Source organism: Macadamia integrifolia, unplaced genomic scaffold (genome assembly GCF_013358625.1).
Source record: "Macadamia integrifolia cultivar HAES 741 unplaced genomic scaffold, SCU_Mint_v3 scaffold2712, whole genome shotgun sequence".
Classification (NCBI taxonomy): Eukaryota; Viridiplantae; Streptophyta; class Magnoliopsida; order Proteales; family Proteaceae; genus Macadamia; species Macadamia integrifolia.
The window spans coordinates 33,072-50,592 of NW_024868904.1; the positions used below are offsets into that span (position 1 = coordinate 33,072).

General features: G+C 36.6%; 1 protein-coding gene across 1 annotated transcript; it reads right to left on the reverse strand.

The window, feature by feature from the left end:
* Positions 1-230: 230 nt before the first annotated feature.
* On the reverse strand, positions 231-3,458 carry LOC122067102 (receptor-like protein 7). Its single transcript, XM_042630950.1, has one exon. It carries the CDS (start codon positions 3,456-3,458, stop codon positions 231-233), a length of 3,228 nt encoding a protein of 1,075 aa, XP_042486884.1.
* Positions 3,459-17,521: the final 14,063 nt, after the last annotated feature.

A 17,521-nucleotide genomic window follows, 5' to 3' on the forward strand; every position in this document is an offset into this window, starting at 1 on the left:
AAAAAAATAGAAGAAGAGATAAAACATTAACATCTGGGTATACTCAGACAAATACATAACACAAAAAGAAAGGGAATCCCCACCTTCGGCATAGCCATCAGCAGGGAAAACCCAAACTCATTAAATAGAAAGAAACTTAACTAAAAATAAAAGAGGAAACATAAAAAAGAGGATACACTTTATTATGATATAATAGTCAAATTTCATTTATTCTAATGCTTAACATTGATTCATTTCCTTCTGTTGTGGTGTTTCTTCTTTAGCCCTTTCCTTTGCTTGGATCCTCTGATTCTCAAAATATATCCAAAGTATCGGTTGTTTCTCCAAAACAATTGTTGTCCTGCAACCAGTCCAATTATTAAACCGGAGCAATATCCAGCTACAACAAATTTCCAATCAAGTAGACTTGTTGAATCATCATCTTGTTGGGAGGTTGATGCCGGAGGTAATGCTCTATCAGTTACTCCACACTTCCTTGACAAAGGCAACCCACATAGTTTTGCATTTCCCTCATAGGAAGCATTTGAAAAGGTGTCGAATTGGCTCCCTTGTGGTATACCTCCTACGAGATTATTATATGATACATTCAAGGTTGAAAGGAAGGTCAAACTTGTCAATTGCCTTGGGATTTCTCCTGAAAGTTGGTTTCTTGAAAGATCCAACGACTCGAGCTCGCTTAGATTTCCGAACGACAATGGAATTTGACCAGTGAGGCTATTTCCTGACAAGTTGAGTACGGTGAGTGCTTTTAAATTTCCCAAAGCATCTGGAATCTCTCCTTCGAAGTTGTTGTTAGATAGATCTATGGTGGAAAAGGTGGTCAAAATCGGCATTTTCAAGTATAGTCCCTTGTCCATAACTACAAGTGTGTCTAGGTAGTAGCTGGAAGAATTTGAGAAACTGATATAATTCAAAACTGAATTGTTCTCCACAATCATCATTGCCCTCCAATGAAGAATATATTGCAATGGTAAGCTCCCGGTGAAAGCATTGAAAGAGAGGTCAATGACATGGAGGCTTAGGAAAGGAGAATCAGCTTGAGGGAGTTGAGTAATGGGACCACCAAATTTGTTAGATCTGATGACAAGAACTTGCAATTCAGAAAGATTTTCCAACCAATATGGGAATGTATCATTCAATTGGTTATCCCCAATATCTAACACCTTGAGTTCCTTGCAGTTGCACAATGATCTTGGAATTTCTCCTTGAAGCATATTTTTGTTGAGTTTGAGAGTCTGCAGACTGCACCCATTTTTGAAAGTAGGAGGAATGGGTCCATGTAATTTGTTGTTTTCTAAATTAAGAACCCCCAAATTACTACTAGCAAGGCATGTTGGAATGAGGCCACTCAATTGGTTATTGGACAAATCCAAAATACCCAAATTACTGGCATTACAGAGTGAGAAAGGGATTTTTCCAGTTAAATTATTCTCAGAAATTGAAAATAAATTGGCTTTGGAGAGAAGGGATGTGAGATTCCCTAAGATAGAAGATACAAACTCACTGCAAGATTGATTGAATGTTTGTGGAAAGCAAGGAGCCATTGAGAGACAGTCTTGTATCTTGTTTGAATGAAGATCAAGAAGTTCAATGTTGAAGGAGTGATTAGGCAATGGCAATTCTAGACCTGTCAAGGAGTTGTAGGAAAGATCTAGCCATGACAAATTCTGTTGCCATATCCATTTGGGTATTGTGCCATCAATTCTATTCCTTGAAAGGTATAGAGAGAACATTTCCTTTTGGTTCATAAGGAAATCTGGGAATCTACTAAGATTGCAAAAATCCATCCACAATTCCTGAATTTGAATGTTGATGAAGTTGTCATCACTCCCATCGACAGACAAACTATCATATGAAAGATTTGTATCTTCCCCAATGTAGCTGAAGTCATTGAATGAAAGGTCAAGGACCTCAAATGTTCCTTTGATTTTGGAAAGTGATCTCATTAGGTCTTGTCCTTTCAAGTAGTTGCCTCTTAGGTAAAACTTCCGTGGAAAAGAGAAAGAAGATATGTTGTGAATATGCTCATCTATGACTCCGCTGAATTGGTTATCGGACAAGTCCAACATTCTCAATGATGGAAGAAAAAACAAATAAGAATGAATGGGGCCTTGGAGCAAATTGTAGCGCAAGTGCAGTACCTCAAGATTGGGAAAGTTTCCTCTGAAGAAAGAAGGAATTTGACCATTAAAATTGTTCCCTGAAAGACCCAATTTGATAAGGTGGGTAAGGTTTGCTAGAGAAGGTGGGATTGGTCCAGAGAAATTACAATCGTCGAGAAACAATGCCTTCAAAAACTTGAGATTGACAACTGAACTTGGAAACTTCCCTTGGAATTTCGTGTTGGCAGCGGCCAGATATCTAAGAGCACTATTGTCTTGAGAGAATTCAGGTAAATGAACAGAGAGGAGAGGATTCCCTGATATGTCTATGTGTTTTAGGTTAGGTTGAAGGAAAACATCGCTCGGAAAATCTCCATAGAATCCACAATATTGGAGACTAAGGACAGTCAATGCAGTAAGATTCACCAAAGAATTTGGTACTGTGGAGGAGAGATTTTCATTTAAGTCAAGGTAGAGCTCCGAGAGGAAATGAAAACTTGAGGTTGATATATCCAAGGGGCCTATAAGTGAACAATTCCTCATTGACAGCACATGAAGGTTAGGGAGTGTGGCTGATAAGCGATGAAACCAATCCCTATTCTTTTGAGCTGACAAGTTCACCCCATCAAGACGCAATTCTCTCAAGTTAGTTAGGTTTTGAACAAATTCTCTCAAATTAGGGATTTCAAGATTTTGCGGAAAAAGGGAGTGTATAATACGGCCAATAAATAAAGTATGGAAAATAAACCTCTTTCTAGAGAGGTCAAGGGAAACAAGGTTAGTCAGCTCTGAGATTGCAAACGGGATTTGACCCTGAAAATGATTTGAAGAAAGATCAAGAGAAACCAAATCTGTGAGTTGTGATATTTGTGATGGAATTCGTCCAGCAAAAAAGTTACCTGACAGGTTGAGATGCATTAACTTGGAGAGTCTATCAAACCTGGATGAAGCAAAGTAGTCGAATTGATTCCACGAGAGGTTAAGCATTTGAAGGTGAGAAAGATGGAAGAGGGTGCTATTGGAGTGGATAGAACCGCTGAGTGATGAATGAGTGAGGTCAAGGCTAACCACATGACCAGTGGTGACATCGCAACTGATGCCTTCCCAATAGCAGCAATCAGTATTTGGCTTCCAAGACTTGAGGGAGCGGTATTTAGAATACGGATAGAACAAGGCTAAAAAAGGATTGTAGTCAGGAAGTGGATGGACATAGTGGTGCTTTTGCTTTAGTTGCAGCAAAGCAAACCTCTCATCAGAGTGACATATTTGGGGAGAAGAAGAAGAAGAAGAAGAGTAAAGAAAACAAGTTTGAAACAGAGACAAAAAGAAGATGAGGAAACAACACCATGATGACATATTCCTATGCCTTCAAAAGAACAAAAGGAGGAATCAAGACGATTAAGAGTGAGAATGTATTGGTTTGTAAAATGATTGATGAGAAAGAGCCCTCACCACTGCTTCATATTTATAGACACAAGATAGGAGGAGGACCCTGTAGGTCTTTTATTTATGGAAATGGCTTAAAAGACATGATAGAAAATTACAAAGCTAACCATTGTATTGCATTTCTGTGAAATGGTATTCTTCTTCATCTTATTTATTTTTTTCAAATCGCTGACCGTTTCATTCATGAGATCTATTTTCCACGGAGAAGGTTCAATGATGGTGATTGCATGACTGATCTAGTGGGCTAAAGCGAAGAAGAATCTTGAAGAAATTAATGCATTCATTTATTGGTGAATTGAATTTTGCTTTTATTCTCATCACAGACTTGAAATACTTGGATTATTGTGGAGGATGCAAAGATCAATGTAATAGTAATTCTAATTAAAACTCAGGAACATAAGATAGGTGGCAATTGTATATGATTTGGTTTATTCAAATTAAAGATCATTCTATTATTGATCCATTTTCCATGGAGAGGCCCAACAATGGTGATTGTTTTTGTTCCATTTTCCGTGAAGAGGCCCAACGATGGTAAGGTCATATGGACTAAGGCTAAGGAGAATCCTGAAAAAATTAATGCATCAACTCATGTATGTGCATTTTTTTCAAATCACATATTGCTTTATTTATGATCTATTTTCCATGGAGAGGCCCCACTATGGTGACTTCTCGTGCTCCATTTTCCTCGGAGAGGCCCAATGATGGTGATTAAGTGACTGGTCCTATGGGTTAAATTAAAGCTAAGGAGAGTCTTAAAGAAATTCATGCATCCATGCACGCATTCACCAGTGACTTTGATTTCAACTTTGACTTTCATTTTCATTACGTAATTGAAGACTTGGATAACTGTGGGGAATGGAATGTTGAGTAAAAGAATGGTTATCATTAAACTCAAGAATGTAGGTGGATAATATTATTTGGTTCATTTTAATTTTCTAGATTTTTCTTCGAACTTCGTTGTCTGTTAAGGTTTTTATTGCTTAAATCTATTTCTAAGTTTATAGGATTAAAGAGAAAACATTCATCTTTTCCTTTTCTTGAGATGTTGGGTACATAGAAGTGTTGTTCATACTTTAAAATTCATATAGATAAAGGCCAATGCCTTACCTAATTCCAAGTTTTAAAATCTAATTAATTGGTTGGTCCTAACTTCATTAGGATTCCTGATTTTGTAATTAGTCTTTGATTTCTATTCAATTTAGAAATCCAATTATGCTATTTTCTGTCTATATGGGATTGAAAGGAAATTTTGATTTGCTTAAGTGGTTTCTGTTGCTTAATGTTTCAGTTTTGGCTGAAAGCTCTCTCTAATCCCCTGCATCTCTCTTATTGACTCTTAATATTCTTCTCTGCTTCTAATCATTCTTATTTCCTTTGCATTCTCACAATCTTAGAGTCTTACTCCTCTAATTTTTTCTTTAGCATGTAATCCTATAATTATTTTCTTAATCCCCACCTTAGACTGTGCTGCATCGCTAATTTACTGTGTCATTTTAAAGATTATTTGGTTAACTTTCAAATCAGAGAAAGATCCAGCAAATCTAAATTCTTGCCAAAATAATGATAATGGATTGTCTAACTGTTTGGTATTAGGGAATAGCTTGGTCTAGATGGATATCTCTTCCTCTCGAGCATGTTTCAAATTTCTGTGTGGAAAAAGGATTTTTCTAGTGGATTCCTCAGTACCTCTTAGAGGACTATATGATCCTTCAAGTGAACTCTAATGCATCTTTCTTCCTTTCTTTCTCTATTTCTTGTTATTATTTCTATTTGTGATTTGAATATCTGTAGAACTTCTTGGTACACTCTGCTGCTCTTCTCCTTTGGCATTGAAGTTTTTAAGAGGCAGTTTCTCACTTTCTCTCTCCAAATTGCAACATTAAACTCCGAAATTCATCTTATATTTTGCTGTATAATGAGTAGGTAAGTTTTTTTTTTAATTTTATGTGTTAAATCTGAATATCTAATTTCAACCTAGGATTACCTTGTGCTTGTCCCGCATTAGAAAGTGAGGAAGGGCCACCCTATTAAATAAGTGCAAGCCTGCACGTTCAAATTTCTCTTATTTATTTGTTTTTGTTCGAGCAAACACCAAGAAATACGAAAATAAATCAAGACATACAGATCGCACAACACACAGAGATTTAATGAGGTTCACACATCGATGTGGTGTGCTACGTCCTAGGGTGAAGAATAAGATGTTTTACTAAACAGAAGAGAGATTACACCAAAGCAGCGGCGAAAAAACTCAGCCTAAAACCCTAGCTCGAAAAAACCCCAGCTCGAAAAAATCCCCAAATTACAATGACTTGTTCAACAAGATGATAGTACATTATATATTCCAAATCGCAAATTGATCCATCGGGTCACAATTAATCGGCCCAACCCCTTTGCTTCTGTCATAGATCTCAAAAAACTTCTCATTCGGGTTGCCACCAAAATATTTCGGAGTAGGTTAATTGTAAAAACGGATCAAGAATTCGAGACAAACTTAACAGTTTATTATTATTATTATTATTTTTTTTTTTTAATAAAGTAAAGCAGCAGCTGGATCAAGGTATAGCAAGTAAATCCATAATAGAAACCAGGGAATGGATATAATATGCAAAAATAGAAAGTGATTGAAAACATAAGAATGACCGATTTCTATTATGGATTTACTTGCTATTAATATCCTGGGATATGACCGATTTCTGGATAAAAACATCAGAATTATTGAAATATTCTTCGAATAAGTCGATTCTAGGGCTTTTTTAGGCCGATTCATGCCATTCCACCAATTATGCATTTTAAAACCTTGACCTTGTGTATTATCACCGCACCCTCCGCCGCTCCAAGCGTCTCTGTCCCCCCCTCCCCACTTTCATCTGTCCTCTATTTTTATCCCCATCCCCACCCTGCTCCGCTCACCGTCGATTCTCAAATTTTAGGCTTGTCGATAATTTTTCGACCAACCTTACTACTATTTAGTATTCAATCCATCATTTAACGTCTAAACATTTAAGTGTCAATTTGAATTGTAGAATATATATGTACATAACCTGATTCTTGATTATTTACCAAAAAAAAAAAAAATTTGATTCTTGGTTTTTTTTTTTATTGGGGGGCAGTTGAGGGGCTATTAATTTCATATTGTTCTCATTTAGTCTAATTTCACGTCAAAAAATTAATGCTAAGTACCACTCACTAGCACAAGACCAGTAATAAAGGAAGAGGATACTACTAATTTATTTTTGGTAACGAGAGGATACTACTACTTTGGGGTGAGGAGAAGAAATTTTTGCCTAAGACTAGACAGGAAAATACAAACTTGTAACTATAAGTAGAAGAGGCTTTACCAAGAAAGGAAAAACTGTAAATTAAAGAGGGAACATAGAAAAGAAGATACACTTTATTATGATATAACACTCAAATCTCATTTATTCTAATGCTTAACATTGATTTTTTTTTTTATAAAGATCATATGTATTAATAAAAAGGAAAAATAGTATACAAAAGCTAAAAAGGAAAAATAGTATATAAAAGCTGAAATTCCCAGAATTTTAAAAATAACAAACTAAACAAATCTCGAGACCACTCCCCACCTTCGGCATTGCCATCAGTAGGAAACAAGAAAAACAAGAAGGTACCACTGTAGTCCTGTAAAGGCTCAGCAAAATGATGAAAAAAAGAACTTCAACAGCATTCTCGTTTAGACTGCTAGGAGCAAGGTTAATTAGTACTTCTGACCTAAGAACGGCCTCCAAAAATCAGTAATCCTCCTTTGTTTTCCTCGATCATGTGGTCGGCCACCATGAGGGCCAAAACCGCCGCCCACCTCCACCTCAGAGCTTCTCTCTCCTAAAACGCCCAACATTCATATTGAAGTAGAAAGCTGAGACTTCCATCACTATGTTCTTTATTTTTTAATTTACAAATTTGTCTTAAAATGAAATATATTTTCAAAAGATTCAACATCTCTGGATTCCGCTATATTGTTCTCTTTGCATACTTCATCTATAATTTTAAGAACCATACAACGTTATGCAGAACTATGCTTTGCATATCTAATAAATGCACAATCAAAAGTCTTAGGACCAACTTTTCTTTTCTTTGGTTCAATAATAGCCACTTCAGCTAGGCAACCCCATACTTTTAAATGATTTAAACCAGGTTGTCTACCAAACCATAATTCAAATGGTAACATGCCGGTTTTCTTGTGCGGTATCCTATTTAAAATATAATAAGCAGTTAGAATTGCTTCCACCCCACAAGTTAAGTGGTAATCCCGAACTAATTAACATAGAATTCATCATTTCTTTCTTTTAATGTTCGGTTCAACCTTATCCTTTGCCTTGTTCCTTTTCTCAATTTTAATTCGAACCACCACTTGTTCGAATGTCTACTCTTTCCTCTTATGTTTCATTATTAATTTGAAATCATTCCAAGAGAAATGTAGTTTTTCAATTAAGGAATTGGTAACAAATGCATCCGGAAAAATGATATTCTCTTTTGTCGACTTACCAACTAAGATCTGAAACTTATCAATTTTGGGTGATATGTCTTCTTCCTCAACCATAATTAAATTGAGAAAATTTGCCACCACATACTTGCTACTCCCTGCACCATCAAGGGTATACTTCTTTGTAAGTGCATTCCACATTAAATGAGCATACTCAAAAGAATTACACACATTGTATAATTCAATTGAAAGACCATTCAAAATACGGTTCTTGCACTAAAAATCAGCTTCTACCCATGCAAGTCTTTTTGCTCCAAGAACCAGATCCTTAGTTTGTTGTGTCTTTAGTTTTGTCAAAGCAAAGGCAACCCCAACTTGAGATAAAGCGAATAACATCATTTGTTTCCACCGTTTGAAATTCTGAAAATTAATTGGTCAATCTTATCAAACTCGGCCACAATCTTCATCCCCTCCGTAATAAGTTGAAGTGTCCCAACTTCTGGTACCACATTGGTTGGAGTAAAGAAATCAGTAGGAAGTATTGGATCAACATTGTTAGGGAGTATTGGTGTGACACGATTTGCATTATCTGTTTCCTCTGAATCACTAGCCATAGCCTTATACCTATTCAGTTTCAAATACCTTAAGATTGTAAGAAACAGAATTTAGACAATAGGTATAAGACTTTGACAAACACTTAATAAATATTATTAAATGAAGAATGAGAGTATCACTTATAGATCAAAATAATGATGCAGAAATGTAAACAGAAGACCTCCAAAATTGTAGAGTTGGGTTGTATAAAAATACTTTCCTTAAGGTATTTGAACGTCCTGTATTTGTATGCAACCGGGTTGACCACAGGTCCTTACCTCCAAGATAAAACAACTCTCCAATCACTTAAGGTGCAACTCCAATAAGTGATTGCAATAGGGAAGAACGAAGGTTATACTTAGTATTTGTATTGTGAATGAAAACTAGAAAATAGAGTGTTTTTGGGAAAACAGAGGCTATTTGTCTGTAGAACACAGTAAATAAAAACGTTGATAGAGAGCACTTTCACCCAACAGAGAGGATTCCAAAACATTAACAGAGAGCAATCTCATTTTGGAGTTTATTTTATTATAGAGGAGAAGGTGTTTATATATATACAGGTACATGTCTAATGCCAATTGGTGTATGAATCTAACGTACAGGTACATATGGGTAAATGGGTTCTTTCATGTATACACATGGATCAATGCATGGGTCCTTTTATATATTTTGAATTTGAAATTCAAAAATTCAAATTCGAATTTTGTGTAAAAAGATACATCTCTTGACACCCACACCTGACCTCGACCCAGATCTTGGCCCGGCCAAGCTCGACCCACGCGCGCAATTCAAAAGCACCCCAAGAACCCCCACACATGCATGACAAGGGAGAGTTCCTTTCCAAAGGACTTGCACCTTTAAAAAACTATCCTTTTTGTATACACCTCACACCTTTCATCCAAAACTAATGTGGGACTAAACTTTGTGAAAAATTACTTTAGTTCCTTTTCAACTTGTTTTTACTAGTGTACAAACAATTTTCAAAAAGTAAAAACGGGGAAAAAGGGTTTTAACATTATTTCAAACTTTAATACTAAAGTAATATTTTATACTTTATAATATAAAATCCAACAGAGAGTGTTGTGAGAATTGGAATTCTAATATCTCCCTTTTATGAAATCTAAAGATTCTAAACAAACTCTTAAGTATTTCTAGTTTGTCTATAATGTGAATATAGGATTAGGCTTCAATGATACCTCTTAGGATCACATTTGATAATAGTAAACGCATCCCAAAGCAATCTGGTCATTTTTGCTTTCCCAAAGGCACTAGATTTGACCAAAACCTGTTGATGTTGTGAGGACTGAAGTTGTATGAGTGTGTTATCAGAAGAAAAAAATCTTATTCATGGTCTATTTGCCATGGTGACTGCTATGCTCCATATTTCCAAAGGCACGAGATTTGACCAAAACCTGTTGATGTTGTAAGGACTGAAGTTCTATGAGTGTGTTATCAGAAGAAAAAAAATCTTGTTCATGGTCTATTTGCCATGGTGACTGCTATGCTCCATATTTTCCATGGAGAGGTCCAACAATGGTGACTGCTCATGCTCCATATTTTCATGGAGAGGCCCAACAATGACGACCATGTATGACTTGTCGTAAGGGCTGAGGCTAAGGAAAATTGAAGAAATTAATGCATCCACTTATATACATGTATTTTCCTTGGAAAACCCCAACGATAGTGATTACTTGATGGTTCCTATATGCTATAGTGATGGATAATCTTGAAGAATTATTGCATACACTCACCGGCATGGTTTCAAGTATCAATATCGTATTGGCCGAATTGGGGATATCGTATTGGTATTGGTTGAGACCAATTCCTGATCCCTGATCGATCCAAATCGATTACTTGTATCGTTTTAGGGGTAAAATAGTAAAAAAATTATACATTAAAAGAAAAAAAAAAACAAGGGCAAAACCAATTGATACACACCAATCCGATCCAATCCAAATCGATATCAGATCATTATCAACAAATACCAATACCAATGCCAGTACCATCCCCTAAATGCTAAATCCACGCTCACCAGTGACTTTCATTTTTGTCATAGAATAGAAGATTTGGATTTTTTTTTTTGTGGAAAGTTGAAGCAAAGAGTGGTTGTGTGTTGAACTTACAAAATATGTAGATAATACTTGGTTTTTTTTTTTTTTTTTCAAGGTTTTTGTAGCTTGAATTGGTGTATGAGTTTTCTGGGATCAAAGAAAAAACATTATCTCTTTTCTTTTCTTGAGACATTGGATACATAGAAGGATAGTAAATCGGACCAAGACCGGTATTGGTTGAGATCAATCCCAAGTCTTGACTGTTACTAATCCACCCCTTTGACCCAAAATTATTATTATTATTATTATTTAAATGTGGGTATGATTTATTGTTAATTTAAATTTGCAATGTGTACATGGCATGGGCCACACATTCCTATACTGAATGAAGCAAAAGCAAAACATCGTCACATACACATCTTATGTACTTTAATCTGATTATTTTTTTTTTTTTCCTAGTAAATTACTTCTGATATTGGAATCGGCGATCATACACATGTCATGGTCTTTGATGCAGCTAATGATGATGAAAATTCTCACAAGACTAGTTGTAACAAGGTTTTGAAAAGCAGAATTGGCCAATTCGACTTTTGAGGTGATCCCAATATTGATAATCTAAGTCTTAATAGACGAGTTTTAACTGAGTCAGGTTGATTTGAATTAAAATCAATGGAGACCTCAAGTTCTTAAATATGCAAATTTCTCCTATAATCCCAGACCTCACTAGCTAATTTTTTCTGGACAGAAGAAATTTGTAGTTAACTAAAATAATAATAATAACAACAATTATCTTTGAATGGGAAACATTATTAGAAAATCAAGTCTTGACTCGGGTGAGCTGCCTCAGTCGAGTAAAACAAAAAGTGAAAGACTGGTCAACAGTCTTGAAGATTCACCCAGTGTTAAAAAGTGAGAAGACTTGGGGCCTGTTTGGTATCGTTTCTGTTCCAGAAACGCTGTTTCGTTTCAAAAACGAAAATTTCAGTTTCTGTGTCGAAACGCAGTTTTTAAACGAAAAAATGGTGTTTTAAAATTTCAGATTTTTATCGGGAAATTTTTTTTTTTTTTTTTTGTAAAATGGAACGAAACTGGGAAGACGGAACTTCCATTTGGATTCCGTCAATTCTCGTTTTTCAGTTTTTTTTTCACTTTTTGTTCCAAAAAAACAGAAACGGACCATAAGTGCCACCAAACAGAAGATTCCGGTTTTTCGTTCCAATAGAACGAAAAAACTCCAGAAAGCGTTTTTAGAACGATACCAAACGGGCCCTTGGTCAAGTCTTCAGAGTTGCTCCTGACTCAGTATTTTCTTTTGTTTTTTTGGGAGAATGACTCAGTTTTTCCTGAGTCTACCGAAACTTGCCAAGTTTGGTCAATATTTATTGTCTATAAAAATGGAAAGAAAAACCATGACTCAATTGAGTTAGCAAAATATGCATTATTATGAAGTGACATTCTTTTATTTATTTATATATATATATATATATATTTATATATATATATATATATTTATATATCTATACTTGATGAAAAGTGGCACTCCTATAGTTATATGAATGGAAGGGGTTTGCTGCCAGACTGCGTGGCTCCTGCCCCACTTGAGAGAGCGCTGGGGACGATGCCAGGCAGCGTTCTTTTTCCCTTGTATGAAATCTAAAGATTCTAAACCCAATCTTAAGCACTTATGGTCTGGCTAAAGGGTGAACTTAGGGTTAGGATTCAATGATACCTAATAGGATCATAATTGGTAGTAGTTAAACTACCCCAAAGCAATCCTAGCCTTTTGCTTTTCCTAAGACGTGAGATTTGACCAAAACCTGTTGATGTTGTGAGGATGAACTTCCATGATTGTGCATTTTATACAAATAAAAAACTGTTCTATTCACGGTCCATTTTTCATGGAGAAGCCCAATGTTAGTGACTACATGATTGGTCTGTAGGGGGTAAAAGATAAGGAGAATTTTAAAGAAATTCATGCATCCAATCATGTGTGTACACATTTTTTCAAATTACAGATTGTTTTTCATAGTTTATTTTCCATGGAGAGGCCCAATGATGGTAACTGCTCATGCTCCATATTTTCCATGGAGAGGCCCAACAATGGGGACTACATCATGACTTGTCTTATGGGGGCCAACTCTTAACGAGAACCTGAAAGAAATTAAAGTATCAAGGAAAGTACATGCATTTTCCTTGGAAAAACCAATGAATAGTGATTACATGATGGATCATGTGGGGCTATATTGATGGAGAATCTTGAAGAAATTATTTCCACTTACTAGTGACTTTCATTTTCATCATAGAATAGAAAATATGGATTTTTGTATGGAATGGGAAGGTTGAAATAAGAGCGGTTGTGGCTGAACCTAAGAATATATAAAGATAGGGAGAGGGATAGGTATGCCGCCGATATCAAGTATGCTAGCGGATAGCTCCAATAGGAACACATGATGGAGTATCATTCAGGAAGGATATGTGGGTCATTTCAGAAAAAGGGAAGAGAGAGATAGACACAATGGGTGCTAGCATACTTGATATCGGCGGCATACCCAACCTTTTCCCGTAAAGATAATACTTTGGTTTATTTTAAGTTTCTTTTTTCTTTCTTCTTCTACTTCTTCCCCTGTTAAGGTTTTTAGCTTGAATTGGTGTCTAAGTTTTTTGGGATCAAAGAAAAAACATTATCTTTTCTTTTCTCGAGTCATTGGATGCATAGAAGCATAGTAAATCAGTCTAGGATAGGCAAAATTGCCCAGATTGAATTGGTACCGGTCGAGATCAACCCCGAGTCTTGACTGATCCGATACCGATCCACTTGTTCGACCCAAGGGTAAAAGATTAAAAAAAAAAAAAAAATCGATTTTTTTTGGGTAAATCTGTCTAATCCAGTCAAATCCAAAATGATCCAGATCAGTAGGTCGAGATCGATCCAAAGTTGTAAAACCTTGCATAGAAGTTTGTTGTCGAAATTTGAAACATTGTTGGTGGGTTATTGGGTGTGTTGGTTAATTGGTCCTTGTGTGATGGTTAAGAAACCTGACAGTGGTCGATGATAATATTCACAGGGTAGAGGAACATGTGATCGCGACAAATGCTAGGCTGCGAAAAGAGAAGAATGTTATCAATGTTGATTAGGATCGAAAGTCTGATCGCATTGCTCTCTGTAGAAGGTGATCAATGAGATCTCTCTTTTGGAATATTAGAGGGGTGAGGAAGGTTGCAACAAAAACAACCTTGACCAAATTTTGAAGGAGACAAATCCGGATTTGCTATGTCTAGCAGAGCCGATGGTGGATGTTTGTTCTTTGCTGAAGCTCTACTTCAATAGGTTGGGTTTTAACGCATATTTTATTCACAATCAAAGGTGTTATAAAGTGCCAAATTTATGGATTATGTGGAAGAGACACATCCAGAAGCCTATAGTAGTGTTAATGTCTAAACAACAGGTGCCAATTGAAATGGTGTGGCAGCAATGGGTCAGTCTTGGTCTCATTTGTCCATGCGAGCTGTTTCTGTGCTCTCAGGCGTAATCTTTGGATGGAGTTGGTGGCAGTAACACCTTAGTCCCCTACCCCTTGGTTGATTGCTAGCAATTTTAACGCTACTCTAGAGTCACATGAGAAGCATGGTCAGGGAGTTTTCAATTTGGGATATGTGGTGGAGTTTGGAGCTATGGTGGATGCATGCAATAGGATTCAGATCCCCTCCCAGGATCGAAAATACATGTGGACAAATAATAGAAGAAGAGGAAATGTCTTTGTGGTGTTGGATAGAAGCTTCTGCAATGATTCTTGGGTCTATTTCTTCGAGAGCTTTTAGATTCTATAAATTTTGGATGGAGCATGAAAGCTTTATTTAGATTGTGGAAGATTCTTGGAAGAAATGGATTAATGGATCGGCTATCTATGTTTTTCGGGTAAAAACTTAAAGCGCCTAAAATGTTGTCTAAAGGATTGGGCTAGGGTGACTCTTCCCAATTTTGATGTTTGCTTAGAGGAGGCTAAGCAAAAATTGGACAGTGTTCAAGAGCAGATTGAAGCTACATGGATGAATGATCAGTTGTTTGCCCATGAAGCTGATGCAAAGACTGATTACTTTTTTTTTTCATAAAAGTACTGGAATTTTTATTGAAAATAAAAAAATAGAAGCAAAGTACGTCAGAAGAGAGATGAATGGAAATTCCCCACCTTCGGCATTGCCATTAGTAGGGAAAACCAATCATTAAAAATAAAATCTGTAACAAGGCTTGGTCACAGCATCATGCAATAGCTCATCCCTGATATGAGAAGGGAAAGACATGACATTTCCTGAGAAGTTATTTTTGGCAACATGCCTTGCGAGGAGATCAGCGATGACATTTCCTTCCTTGAAGCAATGGATAATTTTCCACTCAATAGAGGACAGGAAATGAGCAATACCTATCCATTCTTGCATCACAAACCAAGGATTACGATTTACCTGAATTGCCATCATCATAGCTTCTGAATCTGACTCCATCCAAAGTTTCTGGAATGCTAGCAATTTAGCTCTGTATAAACCTTCCATCAGACCACGAAACTTGGGATAGTAGTTATTTTGGATTCCCAGGGAAATTGAGAAGGCTTCAATGGATCGACCAAGGCTGTCCCTGAATAGACCCCCTGCACCAGCTCTACCAGGATTACCCAATGAGAACCCATCAACATTGAGTTTAACCCACCCAACAGATGGTTTACACCAGATAATTTCTAGGAAGGATTGCGGCTTTTTTAGAAGACCCTGTATACCGAGATTCCAAGAAATAAGGAGGTCTAAAATGTGGTTTATTATGCCTTGTAAGTCAAGAGCAGAGTCCCTGAGATCTCTCTTGACCATTTTGAAAATAATGTGAGGGTTTGTTGATATTGTCTGAAATCGTCTAGAGTTCCTTTCTCTCCAAATATGGTAAGAGATAAGAATGAAGCTAGCTAACCACAGATCCGTCACAGAGATCATTCATATCACTAGGGTCTACGACTTGCCCTTTTTGACTTTTGCTACTTCGGACCATGTTTTCCAATTTCTCTAGGTGCTCCCTCATTTTCTTCTCTCTTTCTCTATTTTTGGAGGTTCAGTTTGAACATAGGCAGAGAATTTTTCCTTTTCCTCATCAATCAAAAGCTTAAGGGAAGCCCTTCGAATGGTGGATGCTCCTCGAGGGGATGTCAACCTAGTTCATTCTTCCTTGACCATAGTGGGAATGGAGTCTGCCCGTGATTCATTTCAGATCACATGTTCACCCATCGTAAGAACATAATTGATCCTTGGTTAGTTTCGGATCATGTATATTATTTGTACCATATTCTACTTGAGTTTGGCCATTTTAGGTTGCATTGCTTCCATTCGATGGACCCTTACCGCCTCCTTTGAGAGAGCTCTTGATCATGATATGGTGTGGGAAAAATCTGTGGGGGTGTTGCAGAAGGAGGAGCTTATTTTTGTACCAGTAGTTGAACTTATCATCATATTATCCCGCAAAAGAACATATCATGAGACCGCACCAAGAAAAACTTTGCTTCGAGAAGGAGATCAGTAATCCTGTCTATGGCACTTAAGAGCATGAGGCGCATGTTAGGAGTAGCGGTAGGTCCCACTTAATTTTGTGGGCTTTCAAAGGATGGGAATGAGTGAAATAACCTAGAGGGGGGTGAATAAGTTATACTAGTGGAAATTTAAAATTTTCTGAATAGTATCCCTGAGTGTGATTGTGAATTAAAAACAATGCGGGATAAATAAAATAAGCACAATCACACAACACAGGATTTATAGTGGTTCGACTCTATCCGAGTCTAGTCCACTCCCTAAAAAAATCCTCTTGTAAGGTATTCCACTAGTTCTCCCTTTCAGTACAGTAGGTAGAAAAGAATACCTTTACAATTTTTTGTGGATAAGAGTATCCTTACAAATCCCCTTTACAGGCAGGGAGGCGCCTTTACAATCTCCTTTGTAGGTTGAGAGTCACTTTACTCTTTTTAGGATAAGAAAATTCTTATAATCCTAAGTACAGTCTGGAAATGTAAAAACAGTAGAATAGAGAAAAGTGGAATAAGAGAAATACCTCTGGTGTGGTGCAAATGATGAAAATGAGAAATGAGTGATGCACCTTTTTATGGATTCTTCTCTGTAGCTTTGACTTGCACAAGAGAATGTAGAAGACTTGATTGAGACTTAAGCTCTTTCTGAGATTTGGAAGACTGAACAGCTCAAGTAGGATAGAATAACTTTCTAACTCTTGTATGCTTACTATATTGCTCTTAATGCTCAAACTTTGTGATTATTTAATTAAGAGCATCTTAGGTATTTATAGATGACCATAGGAGAGCATTTTAGTAGCAAATCAGGCTCTAACGGTCGTATTTTGGGTTCACCAATCGACTACCATCGGTAGCTAGTCGATGAGAAAGAGCTATTAGGGCCAAAATACAACCGTTGGAGCACTTTCAGGCAGTTACTAGTCAACTGAGACTTTTTACTAGTCGATCGACTATGGTTTATAATAGTTCTGATCGACCGGGGCTTCTAGCTGGTCGACCGCCAATATAACAGACTCTGTTTTGACAGAATGTCATCATACTAACCAGTAGTCAGTGTTTTGACCAAGGATTAAAGTATCGGTATTGATCACCGTATCGGTTGGCCAAAATTAAGATATGTATCGGAGGGTATCGTATCGTATCGTATCGAAGATACACTAAGATACGCTAAAGATACACACATAAATGGATGGGAAACATTTTTTTAAACACTTTTGCATAAAGAATTTGTTAAAAAAAGCTATTGATAACATGTATTATGCATAAACACTAAATTGAGGGTATCGTACTAAGAATTCAAGGTCTGTAGTTGTCCCATAAATGTAAAATCCTTGT